The sequence below is a fragment of the Geospiza fortis genome, unplaced genomic scaffold, assembly GCF_000277835.1.
Source record: "Geospiza fortis unplaced genomic scaffold, GeoFor_1.0 scaffold41, whole genome shotgun sequence".
NCBI classification, from domain to species: domain Eukaryota; kingdom Metazoa; phylum Chordata; class Aves; order Passeriformes; family Thraupidae; genus Geospiza; species Geospiza fortis.
In genome coordinates, this window is record NW_005054299.1 from 14,957,479 (window position 1) to 14,977,283 (window position 19,805).

General features: G+C 41.0%; 1 protein-coding gene across 2 annotated transcripts in view; it reads right to left on the minus strand.

Annotated features, from left to right (window-relative positions):
* Positions 1-202: 202 nt before the first annotated feature.
* Positions 203-19,805, minus strand: part of SMYD3 (SET and MYND domain containing 3) — a 336,447-nt gene continuing 316,844 nt past the window's right edge. For both annotated transcript variants that reach the window (XM_031060345.1, XM_031060341.1), the window contains exons 10-11: positions 6,554-6,662; positions 203-913 (exon numbers count right to left, since the gene is read on the minus strand). In XM_031060345.1, the coding sequence (XP_030916205.1) occupies positions 812-913; positions 6,554-6,662 (211 nt within the window). In that variant the 3' untranslated portion in view covers positions 203-811. The remainder of the gene's footprint in view (positions 914-6,553; positions 6,663-19,805) is intronic.

A 19,805-nucleotide genomic window follows, 5' to 3' on the forward strand; every position in this document is an offset into this window, starting at 1 on the left:
CTTGTCTTCCCCAGGGATGACAATGTTCATCTGTAGATCTCTGGGATTCTCTATTTGGGGATGTGACATTCAAACCCTACAGACTCAGAAAGGTCTAGAAGCCATAGCACTGAGCTCACAAATCCAAATATTGGTTTTTCAAACTGCTATGAAGTGAGAAACACTTGAAGATGGTAAAATGGGGAAAAAGCAGAGTAAGCAATTTCCACCTATGATAAAATTTTTTATTTAATCCATTTTAGTATTCAATATTATAAGGTATGAGATGGAAGAAGAAGACAGACAAAGCCCTGCAGATCTATTGGGAGGGAAGAAAATCCCATATAAAACATTGGGAAACTTATTTGATGTCAAAGAGCACTAGATCAGGCTTTTGGAAACCACGCCAAAGGGCAAGGCAAAGGGAAAAAAGTACATTTGCTTAATTTATGATATGTCTGACAAGAGATTCCTAATTGCTGGCATAAGCTGATATAAAAAATTGACTGCTGATATCAATGGAATTAGATCACTTTGTAACTGATGAACACTCTGTATGCATTTCCCAATACTTACAATCAAATAATTAGGTATTGTTAGTTATTGTCAATAAGACTGATGATTGATGACAAAAAAATCCTCTGAAAATTACAGGAATTATGCCAAACACCAACTCAATTCAGACCATACAGCAAATACTGAATACGAAACCTTTTTGTAAAGCAAATAGGACCTAAAGAAAAGACAGTAAAACCATTGAGAAGCTTCACAATTAAATAAAAAAAATCTTCTTTTGCCTTGAATACTTTGTTTCCCAGACTAGAGATTATCTTCACTGTATTCTCATCATGGCCTCACACTCTTCCTTTATCTCCATCAAGGCTTTCATCAGGCTGTGATCTGCCCCATGGGTCACCTTCATAATATTATAGGCCTTTAGGAAAGAACAGAAAGGGACATGTTAGTCATCGTGCAGACCATGCAAAGGGGCTGGACCCTGGAGCAGGGTGGGCTGCAAGAACTGGTCCTCAAATGGCTGGCACCTGGGGGCTTGAATGCATGGCATGGCTGAAATAGGAGTGAAGCATCCTAAAGTGCATGGTGATTTGTCCCTGACAAAGAAGGAGGCATTGACACATTATTCCTAGGTGTTCAAACCCACAAATATATTGCACAGCTGGGTGTATGGAATAGCAGAGAGAGATAATTTTGCACTGAGACATGAAGGCCATTTCAAGATTGGTCAACTACAACACCCAAGGTTTTGATACATTATTTAAAAGATGACTGTGATGTTCATGATGTTAGGAGCCTGAAAGTACTGTAAAACTAGAAATGAATTAATGCTTAACCCATGGAATAAAGTACCTTAACTCTATCAGGAGCAACTATACATAGCATCAAACAAATGAGTACATTAATAGTTTCACTGTCAAAAGGCATGCAGGGGAATGGGTCTGTGCTACTCTTGCCAGGGCCTATTTTCTCTGTATGTCTGTCATCTTCTACTGCTGGGCTAATTTACGCTTGCTGATATTGCCTGTAGTGTTGCTGATTTCCTGCCACACACATGTCTGCAATGCTCTTTGCCCAGCTCTTGTTTAGATCATCACTTTTCATATGGCATTTCTGCTTCTTCCTTCTATTAAATTCCTCCTGAAGGAGGGAAGTCCTAGATGGAAGCTGATTCAGCACTTCTGAAGACAGAACAAGGGAGCCAGTAGTGTACTGACAAGAGAAAAGATCAGAGATTTTTCATCATCCTAAACCAAATAATTGCAAAAAACTAAATGCAGCCTATGTTTCAAAGGGTTCTTTGTCCAGTAGCTGACAAAATTCAGCTAAATTGGCTTTGAATTGCAGCATTTCTTCTTGGGGAAAAAATGTTGAGGAAGAGGCTTCATTTAAATTGGATAGACAAAAGTAAATATATATTTTTGTGGAAGGAATGAATGAATGAATGAAAGCCTACTTCCAAATTATGAAGACTGGCAGGCATATGAAAATTCCAGCACAGTTTATTTTTGCGTCAAATTTGTTAATTCTTAAAAGAGGGAGGCAGCACGAGATTGAAAAACAAGCTGAAATATCAGTCAAAACAAATCATGGTGAGCAAGGAGCTCTAAAACGAGTCAAATATGTTTTAAGCTACCACAGTGTCCTACTACTAAATGATAAAATTTACACAGTTAAAAAGAAGATTGAAAAGCATTTTCACTGCTTTTAGAAATGGCAAAGAAATGTGAAACAAAATCAGGAATATGAAATTTTGTAACATGCAGCTGCACCCAGACTAACTAAAAGGGGACAGGATCACTCTAGAGCAAAGTGGCTGTGTGAATTGGCCCTGGATCCTGACATATTGGTGCACAGGGCTTGCATGCCCTGTCCCAGAAAGCTGATGGATTTATTGTGAATGATGTATGCTAAGAGCTGTGCATCTGGATACATCTGAGTGACAGTCCTGGGGCAGCTGACTCGCATCTTCAACCCCACTACAGGATAGAGGTCAGGCTCATAGTGATGGACTTGGACCCTGACACCCTGAGATGCCAAGCCAGAGATGTCTGTATAGATATCCCTCCATTAAAAACCAATAATCCTTAATATCAAACCTAATCTTGAGTTAATTCTACCATTGCTGCCTTTCTCCCACCTCTGACATTTTCTTTCCACTTCTTTCATAAGTATGGTAGACAAAAGCACTCAGTCTTTATCCTTTTGTTTCCTTGGAGGAAATAATTTTTATGCAATGTACCATCTCACACACTGCTGTACAAGTCAGAACCAGCTGCATCAAAGTTAGAACAGCAATGACTTGAGTAATCCCTAAATTCAACTGGTATTAGGCTATGTAGCTGTTTTGGCAAAGGTCAGTGCAAAACTGGGGATAATTTCAGCTCCAGTGCAAGGAATTGTTTTACTGGACAGAAGCAGGAACATGTGGGTGGGCTCTCTGCCCATTCCCCTGCTCTCAATCCCACAGCTCACAAGCAGAGCTGAGGCTGAGCAGATTCGTGTGCTCTGTGTGGTCTCCCTCCCAGCTAAAAGAGCAAATCTAATTATGAAAAGCTACAATGGCAACAAAGGCCACAGTGTCATCAACTACACCCTGAGGAATATAAACCCCATTAGAGCAGAGGTAGGGCCGCTGCTCCATGAGTGTAAAGGAGGAGCAGTGCGTGTGTTTGTGCCTGATTTGCAGGGGGATGGGACAGGATACCCATGGCCATGGCTGTGGGGAACCGTGGGCAGGTGCAGGATGGCACAGCTCTGTCACAGGGAAAGCAGGAAGCAAGTGGTCAGGAGCCAGAGTGGCAGGAAGTGTAGGCTAGTATTTCAGAGGGAGTATCTGTGCTTTTCCATCTCTCTTGATTGAAGAGTACAAGTTGTTAAAGCAGGCACAGGAATACCATCAATAGCAGCTGGTAAACAACTCAGTGTTTGAAGCAAGCACTTAGAGAATGGATTTCTTCAGTGTTCCTGTGAGACCTTGGAAGGATTTTACCCCAGTTCCTGTGCTTTTTGCCTCCACAACAGGGAATTCTATAAGAAGGGAAGTCATACAGCACCTGTTGTAGATGTTCATGAGACAAGACAGCCATACCCATCAGCTCATGGGGGACAAAAGTACTCCCATGACCATGTCATGCCAGGCACTTCTAATTGTTTTTCAGACTGGGCTCCAGTTCCTGTGTTTTGCTGACAAAAGCTTTCCAGATCTATAACTCAATCTGTCCTCTATTAGATCTTTCATATATATGTATATAAATTGTAAAAGAATATATTGGTTGTAAAGTACTACCTTCAGTTTTCATTCCAGAGGAGAACTGCGTCTCTGTAAAACTTCTGTTTCAAAATCTAGCAAATAAGATTCTGCAGGGCCTAATATAAGTTTAGGGGGTGATTTCTTTCTAATGGCCAATTTAAAGCCCTCCACATTATTTAAGCCTTCTTCAGGGGTACAGGGCAGAGAGCTAAACCCATAGGGCTCTAAGAGCAAGGTGTTTAGGATAGTGATTCATTTTTTTGCGGCACAGAGAGCAGCAGTGAGGGCTGGGCTGCAGAGCCAAGCCCTGATTTTAACAGAGCATGTATCTGCTGCAGAGGCTGTCAATCCCCAGCAGCTCTGAGGCTGTGCCTGATTAAACAGGATTTTTATGTGAGGTGAATTCCACTCAGATCCCAATTCCTCTGCACCTTCCATATCCTTCTTCTTAATGCCACAGTGAAATTAGTCTGACGAGGGTTCCAACAGGGTGCTGCTATTCAGTGTCAGAGTGTATTAAGAAGAGTAATGAACCAGAGAAGGTAATCGAGTTTCTGCTCTGAGCATGTGGCATGCTCTGCTGACACATCTAATCACAAAGGGGCAAATTGTGTTCTCATATAACTCTAGGACATTATCTGACTAATATTAGGAATCACATCCTTTAGTCACAACAAACTGGGAATTATATCTTCCTCTAATTTGTTCCAGTGTAGAAAGCAAGGAAGTGAATCGGTTGCAGAGCTCATCTGAAGAAGTTACACAGATAAACAGGATGGCAAGAAGTTCTTCCTCCTCTCAGCTGTGCTCCCAGGGAGTGGGAGTTCAGTCTCTCCTTCTCCCACACTTGGGTGAAAAAGGAGGCTGAATAGGGAATAGGCAAAGCCACGACAGGATTCTACACCTCAGTTGTAAAGCACTTACTGTGTCCTTGGGGAGCACCAATGGAGCCTCCATTAGAGGCTCACTGAAGTATGACACAGAAGGGCAAGCAGCCCCTTAATGTCCCTTTGCAGAGAAAGAGGAGGTCACAGCCTAGAAAAGGTTTCTGTGTTAGGCATTGCTCAGTTTCCAAGGGATCAAAGCGTAGCAATCTGGCTTGCAATGGGCAGCTTCTTCACCAAAAACATATAAATCCCCATTGCAATGTCCACCTTCACTGACCAGCAGCATTCATTTTTCTCTAGGGGAATTTGCTCCAGTTTGATCTAATGCAGTATCACATTAGAAATGCAATTAGAACAATGCCTGTTGATATAATTGTAGCAGTGTCAATGCAAACAGAAGCTCCTCTGACTGGAGTCTCATTCATTCCACTGCTAAAAGGGAAAGTCTGAATGTTTGGAAATTATAAATATTTTGGGGGAAGAGCAGAGGGATTACCTGGCACATGACAGATATATGACATACTTCTGAATAATACATAAAATAGAATTGATTACTCTTCTGCCTGCTTTATAATGATCAGAATTGGCTATAATTCAAGTAAAATATATCTAGTGAAGATTTAAGTTATACCAAGACTTAGCAAGAGTGGCATCATATTAAATACTAATTTATTACTTCAACATATGAAAATTATTCAGCTTGCATCATTAATCACCAAAGAGATATAGGGGTTGAAGAAAGGTAAGTACAAAATCCTACTATCTAGAGAGTCATGACTGATACTATATTTAAAGGGGACCCGGGCAGGAGGGGAACATGCACCCCTCCCTCACCTCCAGTGGAGACACCCATCCCCTTCTATCCCAAGCAGTTGCCACGAAGCACTTCATACAGCATGAACATGAATTGAAGGGAATGTAGAGCCAAATTCTTCACTCCCTGCCAGCACTGGTGCCAGAGCTGGGCCCACTCCTGCCCAGCAGACACAGGCAGGCAGCTGGGCCAGGTGGCTTTTGGCAGCACCCAGCAAAGGCAAATGAGGAGCTGTGTCAGGAACTGGAGGGGAGCCAAGCGCCAGGACAGGGAGTCACATGGAGCATGTAGTGTCTTCAGGGCAAGCTGATCACAGGACAGTCAACGACAGAAGAGAATGAGACCTTTTTGAAGGACACTAGAGGCAGCACATCTTCCAGGGAGAGAAATGCGCCCCAGCAGTGATTGAGGGCTTGAGATGGGAGGCAAGATTCTACATCCTGAGGACATGTTGCACATGGAAAGGGATTATTTAATATACTTAAGATGATACTAACAGCAATATAACAGCAGGACAAACAAGAGCCTGAGGTACAAGAGAATGAATATAAAAGTCAGCTCAGGTACAAGAGGGATGGCTTAAAGCTGAAATGTAACTAAGAAAGCACAGCTGCAAAACCAGATCAAAGATTATGAACAACAAGAAACACAAGGGATCAAGGGACATGCCTGTTGATTTCAGTGTGGCTCACAATAAAATACGTTGAAGACAAAGTTTTCCAGCCTGAAATCACAGAACCTGATAGGGAATAAGGAGGGTAGAAACTGCAGCACTCCTCCTGTTTCTGTACTTTCAGTGGTCTCAGAATCACTTTGCTATGGGAATAAAGAACATTTGAAGCACTGAGATAATTTATCTCTCCAGAACTAATAGTAATTTTTCATCCAGGCACCTTTGAGCTGTAACTGATGCTGGAGAATGTCAGTGCCTGAAATGCTGTGCTGAGCAACAGTGACCCATCACCACACCAGCTGCAGCCTGGGGAAACACCACTGCTGGAAGGAGTGGTGAGGAGCATCCAAAGGCATGAGGAGGGGAATCACACAGCAGTTTTGGGGGAAGCAAGGGATCAGGATAGAGAAAAAATATTTCACCATACTGACCTGTTTCAAGGTTTCCAGTGCCTGTGGAACCATGCCTTGACTGTACTGCAGTTTGCCCACTCGCATCAGCTGGACAGCCCTCAGTGGATGGAAACCAGGATAATACAGTCTGTAGAGGAAAAAGGAGGAAAATGTGTCACTGTCAGCTCTCACCTTCACAGTCACTGCCTCTGCAGAGAGCTATTAGGGTGGGACTGCAAAGTCATTGTGAATGTTAATAAGGTACTCAGAGAAAATTAGCTGCAATACTGAGAAGCATTAAATACTGAGGGGAATTAGCAAATTATTACTCTCCATCCCAGAGGAATGCCTTTAACATTATCCTGTTAGAAAGTGACGGGAGTGGGATTATTTAATTTGCTACTGTTGGATAATACAATAGCATTTACTGTAGTTAGTGTTGCAAACAGAGGTCCTTGACAATCTCAGGTCTCTGGAGAGGCATAAATTTAAGAGGAAGCTTCATCAGGGAACCCACTCCTAGATTGTCCAAGATGAAGGAGTGGGACTGCAGTGAAAGTAGGTATGTAACATCATGACCACTGCTTCTGAGGGTTTGTATGCTGCTCCCTGTTGCATAAATAGAACTGTTTCTGCACATTCAAGGACACATCTCAGACTTGGCTTGTTCATCTACACAAGGTATCTGCTAGTATGAGGAGACATTCTTGTTCTTAATTAATTTCAAAGAATCAGAGGTTCTGTTAAAAAAACAGAATGATGCTCTCTTTTTTCTAGGAAGTAGATGGAAAGTGGTATCATCATTAATTGCTTTCAAGGTGCTCTTGAAATGTTCATAGTGGCTGCTCCACATTTTTAAATTCCAATGACCTTGGCTCATCATATGTGGATTGCACCCCAGCCCTGTTCTGGATGAGCAGATCATTATATCTTGAAAAAACAACTTGGGGGCTGCAGAAAGCCGTGGATGCAATTGGCTATCAGGAAACATGAGGTGAAGGGACACACTTGAAAGTTAAGTTACCTACAAAAGACCTTATATATTTTTTTACTAACTATAGCAGAATCATAGAACAGTTAGGGTTGGAAGAGAGCTCTGGAGATCATCCAGTCCAACCCTCCCATCAAAGCAGGGTCACCTAGAGCAGGTAACAAAGGAACTCATCCACGTAGGTTTTGAATGTCTCCAGATGGAGAATCCATTCCCTGGGTGGCCTGTTCCAGTGCTCTGCCAACTTCAGTGGAAATAAGTTCTTCCTCATGTTTTAGTTTATGGCCATTGCTCCTCATCCTGTCGCTGGGCACCACTGAAAAGAGTCTGGCACCATCCTCTTGGCACCCTCCTTTGAGAGGTTTAAATGCATTAATGAGATCCTTCTTGGACTTTTCTTTTTCAGACAGAACAGGCCCAGCTCCCTCAGTCTCTCCTCATAGGAGATGCTCCAGACCCCACATTGTCTTTGTGGCCTCTACTGGACCCTTTCCAGTAGCTCCTTGTCTTTCTTGTGCTGAGAAGCCCCGAACTGGACACAGCATTCCAGAGGTGGCCTCACCAGGGCAGGATCATCTCCCTCAACCTGCTGGCCACTCTTCCCAATGCTCCCCAGGACACCATTGGCCCTCCTGGCCACAAGGGCACTGCTGGCTCATGGACAACTTGTCATCCACCAGGAACCCCAGGTCCTTTTCCACAGAGCTGCTCTCCAGTAGGTCAGTGCCCAGTCTGTGCTGGCACTTGGGGTTTTCCTCCCCACGTGCAGGACCCTGCACTTGCCCTTGTACCCATTGTGCTGCTCTCTGCCCAATTCTCCAGCCCATCAAGGTCCCATGGAATGGCAGCAGAGCCTTCAGGTGATCCATGACTCCCCCAGTTCAGTGTCATCAGCAAACTGGCTGAGGGGGCCTCTATGCCACTGATAAGTTGGAAAAGAATGGGCCCAGTATTGATCCTTGGGGAATGCCAGTGACTGCAGACTATGCAAATGAAAGAATAAAAGCCTCAAGCACAGCTCACCAGAGACAAACATTCTACTTGATCAAAGAGCATTTTTTTTCCTCAAGTACACCAGCAGTTGTGCTTGAGCAGTGTCTAAAAATACAAAATGAGTCACAACTTCAGGAAGAATTGCCAATAAGCTTTCCAAAATCTACTTTTTGAAGAAAATAGTTTTTTGGGTTTATGCCCAATCTATGATCATCAGAGTTCAGGGTAACTATTAATGAATGATACCACTGCAGTCAGGAAGACACTTAAATTTGCATGAATATGATTAAATGCATGCTAAGACATTAAATGATGTAAATTGGTACAATGTACAGAAATCTTCTGATAAGTCTGCATGTAAATTAATAAGTTATCTTTCTCTGTTATATTTCCCTAATAAAAATGCAAACACAATTAAATACAAGTAATTGTTTAAATGGCAGCATATCTGGCTGTCCTTATAAATCTCTAATTAGGATGTGTAAACATAATGAAAAATGTTTTCATACTCAAATTCCCCTATTCCACTGATCCCACGCAGTTTCAGTGAAGACATACAGAAATACATGGAAAGCATGCCTGGCAGGATCTCAGCAGCAACAGCTTTTGATCTGCCAAAGCCTCTCATGAAACAGCAGAAGCCAATTCCTCAATGAGAATAATCCATCCTGAATTGCCACAAGCACCTCCTGCTCAACCCCCTGTGGGCTGCAGTTCAAAAAGGCTGAAAAGCCAGCAGACAAGAGAGAAGAAAAATGATAGCACTTATCTCAGTCCACTGACCACTCAGGAACTTCAAGGGTCTGGTTAAACAAACACTAGGAAATTATCAGTAGGTTTATTTTTAGAATTTGTTTCTGGTTATTATATCAACATGGTGCTATCTGATACTAGTGAAATAGGGAGAAAATGCAGAGATTTTGGTGTGAATTAATGAAGAGTAATAGAAATTCCAGCACTAACATGGACACAAATGGAAATAATGAGCACACCTTCATAAAAATTGAAAAGAAAATGTCTATATGATTGCATCCTTCTTCTGTCTGTGACTGCTGCAAAGGAAGGAGTGAAAATGGCATTTCTTCTCCTCTGTGCCACTAAAAGGCCAGGATGTCTGGGGAAGGATCATGGCCACAGGAGAAGGTGGACAGGGAGACAAAAGATTTTTGCATGAGATGATAACCCGTCTCTGTAGGCCCCATTAGACTGCTTCTGCTGGGTCCTGACAGCTCTGATTCTTTTGCCACTGTTCTTTCACAGCTGCTTCACATCTCTGTTGTTCCACACCTTTATCTTTCATCCTAGCAACCATCTTTTTAATCTTCCTTTCCTCACCCTTCTGAATAACCAGCCCCATTCTGATACCACCACAAAGAGGAAATGTGGGTCCTGCCTCACCTGCAGCCAAATGAGGGGTGCCAGCTCAAGCAGGAAACTCCAGGCTGTGCTTTGGCTCATCAGTGTGGTGCCTGCTAAACTTCACACAACACAACGTGGGTCCATCAGAATTCAGAATACGTCCCTCCATGCAAAGGTGTTTCTGTCTGTAGATCATGCATTCACCTGCAGTCACTAAAGGTCTAGGATTGTGGTATGTGCAATGCTGGGGAAAACAGGCAGCAATTCAGCAATGTCAGGTACTCAGCCCAAACTACCAGCCATAAAATAAAGCAAGTGAAAACTTAAGATGAGGACAGAGAAGGAGTAAAATGTGTGAAATGAGGAGCCCTGTGCTCATAAATATTTACAAAGCTGTTTTACTGAGCTGATTTATGCTCTCATCTTATGCATGTACATAGTTCCATTTTGCAAGTCTTAAAACTGGCATTTGAAACAACTGTTTATTTTCATATTCTGGAATAAATCTATTAAACTACTGGAACACTGTTTATGGAAGGACATCCATTGAGTGAGTTTACTAGAGAAATCTGGGCAGCTTGCAGCTCTTCTGGGAGATGTGCAAGTGGGGAAGATGCTGTTGGCTTCTTCAAGACATTCCCAGGATTCAGTATTATGAAACACTGGCACAACAGAAAGAACTAAGCCATTTCAGGCACTTGTGGGCCAATTTATTATCCCCATGCATTGCTCTGAACAAAAGCAAGTGGATAGATTTAAGAATAAGGAAGATATTTACCAGCCAAGGAACTGCTACCTAAAGACCGTCAACAAGAGACCAAGATAACTATAGAGAAATACATGCTGTAAAACATGTTACAGCTTGGGAAGAGTAGGATTTCAATCTGAAAAGGATTTTATGAGATTTATGAGGGCCTGAGGGACAAGAAGAGAAACAGTAACATACTGAAAGCTGAAGTAAGCATAGTTCTGTGGAGTGATGCTTCCTTGCCCTTGGCACTGGTCAATGCCCAGTAGATCACTTGCAAAGAGAGATTAAACAAAATACAACTAACAAGTAAAGCTGCACTGTAAACAAGACAGCTGGAGGAGGCTGTGAAGGAGCTGTACATTTTGTATCACATCCTCTGCTTTTATGAGGCAGCACAACTTTCTACCCATCTATGCCCAACAGCATCCACGCCGGCCTGTTCCTCCAGCCTGCCCTCCTGCCTGTCAGCAGGTCCCCCCACCGTATGGTGTCACCTGCAAACCCCACAGAAGTGCCTTCTGTTGCCTCCTCCAGGTCATTGAAAATGGTATTAAACAGGACAAGTCCCAGGACAGACCCGTGGTACTCCTGCTGTTACTGGCATCGAACAGGGGACAGACAGACCAACAACCATGGCACCCAGTGTACCCCCAGGCAGGATTGTACCTGTCTAGCTCTCTGCTCACCTGGACCACAACAGCCTGACCTGCTTGCTGGCTCCTTGATTGTCTCAGCCTAGCAAAGCCAGCAGTGAGTACACTATCCAGCTCTCAGTGCCTGTTCTGCAGGCAATTCCTGCATCCTGTCTGATGGAATTGTAGGGGGCACATGGTCTCAGATAATCCCTGGCTCAACCCTTATCCTGGGGTGTGCCTTGCACACTTCATAAAGAAGGCACCACCTATTCAGAACCACAAATGAAAGCTATTTCCCAGTATTCAGGTAGCTTGCACCAGTGCTTCACTGTTCCAAGCAGCAGCTCCTGCATTTCATTCCCAAAATACCAATTTCCCAAGGATACCAATTTTCACTCAGCAAAGTAATGGCCTATATGATGCAAAACAGTAGCTGTTTCTAAGGAAATCCACTGCTCCTCTTGGTAATTCAGCCTCAAAGTTTGCCCTGATTAACCCCCAGAGCAGTCACTATTCATATACTCTATAAAGAAAAGTATTTTTTTCTTCATTCTATGTATTAGCTCTGAATCTCTTGTGTTTCATGTAAGGAACAGTGCAAAAGCCACAACCCTTGACAAAATTTAGCCGATTCCTTCTATTTCTTAATAATGTAGTTCCATTAATTCCACTCAACTGATCTCAAATTACAAGGTAAGCAGTCAGAGCTTTTGTGCTCCCTTGTGAATTAAAGCCTAGTATTAAAAAAAGAGACTATGCAAAATCACTGCCTTTTCTGATGACTCATATTTTAAAATAGACGTCTACCATTCCTTGCAGATCAGTCTGTGGGGCTAACATTTATACTGCTGTCTTCTATCTGATGTAATTAGAAGCAGAAGGATTTACAAAACCTGAAATAAAGGTTTGAAATGGAAATGTTATAATGTCTCTTTACTAAGATGACATGTAAAAGGTGAGGCTATACATAACTGTAAGCTGCTTTTCAGTACCTTTCAGTGCAAGGAAATATGATGGCACAAAAGACATAAAGCAGTTTCAGGAGCCCCAACAACAGAAAAGGGATAAAGAGGCTCCAGGGCTTCAGCAGTGGTGGTAAGAAAAATATAGAGGAGAGTATCAGCCTCACAACAGAAATGTATACCACAAATACAGCACCCAGTAAGTTCAACCTTCTCTTCTTTCTCTGACTTGTTCTTGATTTCTGAACTCCTCATTATTTGAGTACATTCATTAAAGCTGCTCACTGAACTGAAGCCTAGGAATTGGTTTTATGTTGTCCAGTTACTTGTTTTTTTCTTTAGTCAGTGATGTGAAACTGGTCAACTAATTCACATATTATTTCTATTCTTTGGCTGGGATGCTGAATGGGTTCTACACACAAGAACAATAATAAATATTTTTAGGGAAAATTTAGGGACAAATGTTTATTTCTGCTAAAAAGTATGAAATAGTCAAAGAAATCACATGCATCAGGAGCACAAGCCAGGTAAACTAACTACACTCATTTAGGAGTTTTCATATCTTTAAGTCAAAGTCTGATCTGCATGGAATTTCACTTAGCAATTCCTGCTCCAGACCCAGCAATTTGAGGCTAAAATATTGCTTAAGAAGAAATGCTCTATTTATAGAAAGTAATCTTAAGCAGCTTTGTACATAATGTGGTCAATTTTTTACTTTTAATGAGCACAAGCCCTGTGCAAGAGTTTTGCCTGGAACGAACAAGGTTGTAGGGTTATTTTTGGAGAAAGTGGGAATGTGTCATTGATACTGGACTAGGTGACTGTTTTGAATGCTGAGTATTCAAAACAGTCTGGTTGGAACTTTGAAATTTTTAAGACCAATATATCTGTATGAACCTGTGTAAAATATTTAGGGGTCCCTGTGAAAGCCTTCAAATATATTGGCCTGGCTTTCATGTTAATATTAAATTTTTAAATTAGGATAATAATAATGTTAACCTGTTATTTTTTCTGTTTTTTCTTTCTCTTTCCCCCTCTCTTTTTTTTCTTAACAACTTCCTGTCTATCATGGATGACCAGGTAAGTTTAAATCAGTTCAGTACTTCACAAATCCCGTTATACCTTCTGCAGCCATGCTGTTTTTTGAGCAGAAGACTAAATCCTTTACCTGTGCCAGACCTGATATACTCCAGCTGCCCAGGAATGTTTATTGTCCATTTTATCTCCCCATCACAGTGTCTCATGGAGACGATCAAAGCATCAGTGAACAGTTTAATTCTGACATCAGACTTTACTATTTTTTCCTGGATTCGACCTCTCTGACTTGGATTTTGGGATCAGCTCCTCGGCACTAGCAGGGAGGTTTTCCTGGAGGAAACCACCAGTGCACATCCTTAAAGCATTATAAAAATGCTTTGCCAGCAATGGGAAAACATTATTAGAAGAAATTTAATGCTGGGAGGTCTCTTACAAACAAAAGCAGGAGAATTGCTTTCTGTGATTACTATGCAAAACTACTAATTATTGCTAAGAGACTTCTGGTCTAACCAAATAACACCAGAAAATGGTCATCATTTTCTGAGCCAGGTGGGGTGATATCAGTACAGATGTGCAGACCTAACACCTCTGTTCAGAGCTCATGTTGAATGCTCCATACTCTTATAAATATATCCTGGCTGTATATTTTTGCAGCCTAATTTAAATGTGCTTTCTCTCTCTTTGGATTGTTTTGTATTGGCAAAACTCTTGGTTGTCCCCCAAGTATTGAGATTTTCACCAATGCCCACAACTCATGCATGAGCCTCATCCTACTAAGCAGTAAAGTGCATGGCATGACCGTCTTTGTTCTGCACAGATAAGATATGGAGGCCCAGGCAAGTGAAACAGTTTGTCCAACGTTACAAGATAAAATCTCTGGGGAAGTTAAACCTATGTTTCACTGTAGCTCTAGGATGGCTTTTGGTTCATGCAGCGTCTGGGTCTTGTGTTTGTGCTGTCTTGCCTAGCTGTCTGGCTCTAACAATCCAAATGAGAGTAAACATAAATTTAGAGGCTTAACAGGCTTGCTGTATTTTGTAAACAAAATGTAGATACAGTACCCATAGTTAAGAAACTTTTGTGCCAGACTGACAACTTATTTTTCTGTTTCTTTCATCTATTCTGTTGTCACTCAAGATATGTCCTGTTATTTCTGTGGAACAACTGCCTCTGGAAGCTATTCAGGATTTAGATCTGTGAAATAATGCTTCAAAATATTTTTTCATCACATCTGCATCTCATATTGTTCCATTACTATTTGTTTCAGTAATTTAACTGATGTGATCAAATAAGCAATCATACTTCTTAATTGACTGAATTGTCAAGAAACATTAGCTATCCATCTCAGAAATTATTTCTCTCTAGCTGCTGATCATTCTGCCATATTCCTTATGATGATAATTTATGTCACATTAAAATGAATATTGTTCCAGATGTTGCCTCTGCCAAGATTTGAATGATAACTGCAATAAAATGAAAAAATGGGATAAACTGCAATTTTAATCTTGGCTCTTGATCTAACTCGTCCACTTAAAAAGCTAACTCTCTCAGTTTGAACTGTCCACTTCAATGTTCTTTCCTCTTCTGATATTATGAGATGTTAAGGAAAGAAAGGCTGCCCAATCTGGAAAGGAAAGAGGAAAAGATTTTTTAAATATTGTCTCTTTGTCCTGGCTGAGCTTCAAAACATCTTGTAGCTGTTAGGAGGTTTTTTTGTCCTAAATTCACCACGTCTACAGATAAAGATGGCAGTGTGGGCTGTCACTGCAGATAGTAACACACTGTCTCTGCCCTTGCATAACCAGGAGAGTAAGAGATTGAGATCAACAGATCCTTTAGTTCAAAGGATTTATAAAATTATTTTAAAAGCCATACAGATTACATTGGGAGAATGCCAAAAAAACACAAGAAGGGTAAGAAATGCAGCAAAGGAACAAAAGGAAAGCTAATTAAAGAGAACATGCATGGGAAGAGAAGCAAGAAACTGAAAGGAAATGTACACTAGAGATGCTGTAATTTGTGAAAAAGACCTTGGCATCATCTTCTCCTCCAGCAATGAACCTCTGACCAGCTGTTGATGGTATGAAAAATGACTCACTTTCCCTATCTCTACATGCAGCTGAGAATACAAGATTGCAGGTACAAGAAATGCAAGTTTAGACTTTGCTCTTAATCAGAGACCTACAGGTTTGCATGGTCTGTCTTCTTCATCCACAAAGAGTGACAGGAAAACGTAAAGCACTGATGGATCTCTGTGTAAGTCACATATTACCTGCCTCTAATGGATTCCCTCTGCTATGACACGAGTCCCCCAGTATCTGAGCCACACACATCTAAATACTACTGGTATCAGCAAAGCTTGGAGAAGTCAGTGAGTGTGTATGGGTGTTCACAGGCTGCAGAAGGAAGGATGGAACCGGTAACACTGGACGGAACCGGTAACACTGACATCTTCAGTGCAAAATGTCCTGTCTGTACTCACCAGTATCTCAGATCACCTCAGAAGTCTGCTGTAATACAAAAATTATAACAGGTTCATTTTTGATCACATGTGCCTTACAGGCTCACCTCTCTTTTCAATTTTTTTTTTCATTTCTCCCACCATGTTGTCACCTTTCAAAATTTGTCAGGCCTGTGCTTTACCAGCTGCCATTCCAGTTTGTCTATAGTGTTGGATACAACTCTTGTTGTAAAATATAATAGCAACAACAGCAACTGAATTAGTATTTGCAAAATTTAGTGACATTCTCATGCATAACTTGTTACCAGCATGTCTGAACAAGAACTCTATTACCTGATGTCAGATATCTCATTTAGACAACTAGCCCTACTCCTCCTCATGTCTCAGCTTTTCCATCTGTAAAATGACAATACTAATCTCTTTATTCAGTAGACTAATATGAAGGCTAAATACTATCATGTTTGTGAAGAGCTTCGAGACTTCGATAGGAAGATTCTGTGGGAGTTCAAAATATTAGTAATAGCTCTGAAAAGAATGACAAATCCTTGGTAGGCTACAGAGTTAAAACGTGACAGCCAAACAAGACCATCTGTCTGAGCTGGAGAACACATAACTTCCATCCAGTTGCTCAGCTGGCTACAAAATTTCTTGCATGACCCAAAAAGCATATAAATTGCTCCAGAGCTTCCTAGGAAATAAAACAATCTGGAAGAAATGGGAGGGGGAAAATAGCATTCTTTACAGAAAAAAAAGGAGACCAGCTATGAACTTTATGAATAGCAATCATGAGCAATAATCTCTCCCAGGCTCCAAAGTGCTGCCTGAAATGTTAGCTGAATATAAAGGAGAGATTTTTTTTCAGGTAACACACCACAGTGCCTCTTCACAGCATGGAAAACTGTGAGCAATGCTTCAAATGGCCAAGGCATGCTTGAACTCTGTTTGTAATTGAAAGTAGCATGTTCACTGAGCAAGCATTTTTCAAGGAAAGACAGGGTTGTGGTATGCCTTGATTAATGGGTATGTTTGTATCTTGGCAGTACAGGCACGAGGTAAAAATTTTTAAAGGGAAGATCTCAAGCCACCATTTTGTAATTGTATGTTATTGTTCCAAAAGATTGTATGGATTTTCAAAATTGTACCTAGCTATAGTTATGTGGCCCAGCCACTCAGGGCTTGTTTAGACACATATGCGAGCATGAAAGATACTCTCCAATCGGCACTTTCCATCAAATTTCCTCAGTATGAGGTTTTGGATTGAATTTCTAGATTAGGTCATTAGACGTCCACATCTTGACATGATGAGGGTATATTTCTATAGGCAAGATCAGGGATGAACAATTCATTTAAGCTGAAGTGCAGTGCATTCAGGGACCTACTGAATACATCTCTTGTATAAAAACAGAAACAAAGTTTTCCCAGACTGAAAATAAAGTGCAAAATACACAGGAACTCACTTCCTAAAGAATTTGCTGTTTCTTCTGCTACTTAGCACCAACTACATAAAAATACATAATGGATCTGTTGCAAGGATGTTTTCTCCACTCATGAGATCTCCAGCCCTTTGTAAGGAGAGCCATGGAAGGGTGGCCATCTCTCTGGGCCAGACCACAAGTGCAGTGGCTGAACATGCCACTGAAGCTTATGGCCTTGGGCCCACCAGAAGGACAAAACCAAACCAAACCCCAAGCAAATGAACAAACAAAACAAAAAAACCCAACCAATCAAAAAACCCGCTCTGGAAGCTGCAGAGGAAATCCTTTGGAGTTACTTGACAGAGACTTGATTGTGGTGGAGCACACTTCGGACAAGAATCCTCTGAAACAATCTGGCAAATGTTTACCCTGCATCCCACTCAATGAGGGCAGTACAGGCACAAAAGAGGAGCTACAACTGCACAATCATGCCTAAAGCACATGAGTAAATGGCTTGTAACAGTCTAAAATTACGAAACAGTGAACAACCACATTCTCTCTCAGCTGATTGTATGGAGGCAATTACCACATTGATTTATGGATGAGTGGGGATGGAGGAGGGGAAATGAGCAAAAAAACCATATGTGGATTCTGTCGAGTACTATTTTTTTCTATCAAATGTTATTTGGTTCCTACTGAGCTAAAGAAAGGCTCTGTAACACTTGGCTCACAGTTCCCAGTAGTGGACCTCCGTGCAATGAGACCAGGTTCACAGTTCTAGCTCAAGCACTAGCTAGCACATGGGGGAGAGCTCCAGCAAGCTGCTGTGCAAGTGCAGCAGAGCAGTCAGGGTAATCAATCTGTGGGTCTTGGACCACTATGTCATCCCATGTCCCAGGTTATACCCCTTTGTTGGCTAAAGCTCTCTGCTATAATATTTACTTTTGGTTTCCCATTACATATACCAGCTGTGCTTGAGGCAGAACTCCAGTCTGTCTCACAACTCATTATTTCAAACAGTAAGAAGACATTCCCTTTTCTCCTTCTTCTCAGATATTTTTCTTCTCTGTTTTGCTCTTATAGTTTTTGCATCTTTCTTTCACAGTTTCTCTATCCTTGCCCTTATATTTTCTTCTTTCAGTATTCTATCCTAACAAGCTGCCTTTTTTTCTCTTCTAACCAACTCTTATTATATTTTTATTCACAATTTTAATATTCTTTTACTCCAGGGTCCTCTCTACCTACCTATAACCAAAGTGCTAAGCCTTGTGTAGGCCGACTGCTCATTTGGATGCACAATATCCATCTTTGAACAAACTGCTAGACCACTAACAGCTGTTTCAAAGTAAACTCCCTTTATGCACTGCAAATTACATGTTAAGACATGCAATGGTGTACTGTGCATAAAGCCTCAGGAAACCACCCATTGATCTATGATATGTCCATTAATCTCTGCAGCCTAAAGAGCATCTTTCTAAATTCGTACAGGAGCCAGGCATGAGAAGAAATCTGTCAATATCCTTTAGTGAAGCACAGGAAAAACCACATACTGTCTTTGCTATTAAATGCGAATCCATAGAATGAGGCAGTCATCAAATTCTAAAATGGCATTTACTTGCCTCAAGCAAAAATAAAATGTCATGGCTCCTTCTGATTTTGCAAAGTACCACAATTTGATTGTCAATTTGTGATTTGTCTGAAATATGGCTCAGATATCTCTTGGCTTTCATGGCATTTGTTCTGAGGATTTTTGTATCCCTTCCAGTTTGTATTTCATGCTGGACCGGATGTATCTTAATAGAGTGCAGAAAAAGGCCTCTGCTAGGTGACAGCTTCTTTCCCAGAAAAATGGAGATCTTTCCTGGAATTACCCTGCAAATGCACATCATGGCACTGCAAGCTTTTGTAATAACAAGGATTTCATGCTGCCCCTCTGATCTGTATTTTCTTTCTTTCTTTGCTCATGCTGGTACATCAAGTAATGCTCTTGGTCCACTCACTCCCATTTTTCATGAAAGACACATCTTTAAAAGGGCTCTACTAATTTCTTACTGGCTTTCAGCAGACTTTTTTTGGGCCAAAAAAATTATATACCTTATCAGAGTCCTTGATATTTAGTTATTTACATTGTCCCTTACGAGGGACAGCTTATGAGAGTTGTACCTTCATATAAAAAATTCTTCCAAGTTTTTATAAGTTACTATAAAATACAAATAATGCTAATAATGAGTTTTGCAAAATATGTACCTTTTGCCAATGCTGATTTGAGGCACGATACAGTAGTTACTATAAAACTGCAGAGTATTAACTTCTTTGTGACATTTGTTTATGAATAGAGATGAGCCAAGAGGGAAATTTTGCTGTGCATGGATGTACACTGACAGCATGAATACTACTGTGTAGCAAAAGTATTTCCATCATGACATAAGTAGATTTAAAATTAATGCATGCAAATATGCAGATTGCCTAAAAGATGAGCCCAGACAGATTAAATATACCCATGTCACAATTTTTTTTGATTCCTACATGATAGAATGCAGATCAAGGAATATCATACAGTATATCATATAATATTATACAACACACAAGACATAATAGTTCAAGCCAATTTCATGTAGAGAAATACTTACATCAGAAAACAATCACTGAACAAACTATCTTCCCCTTAACAGAGAAGCCATAAATT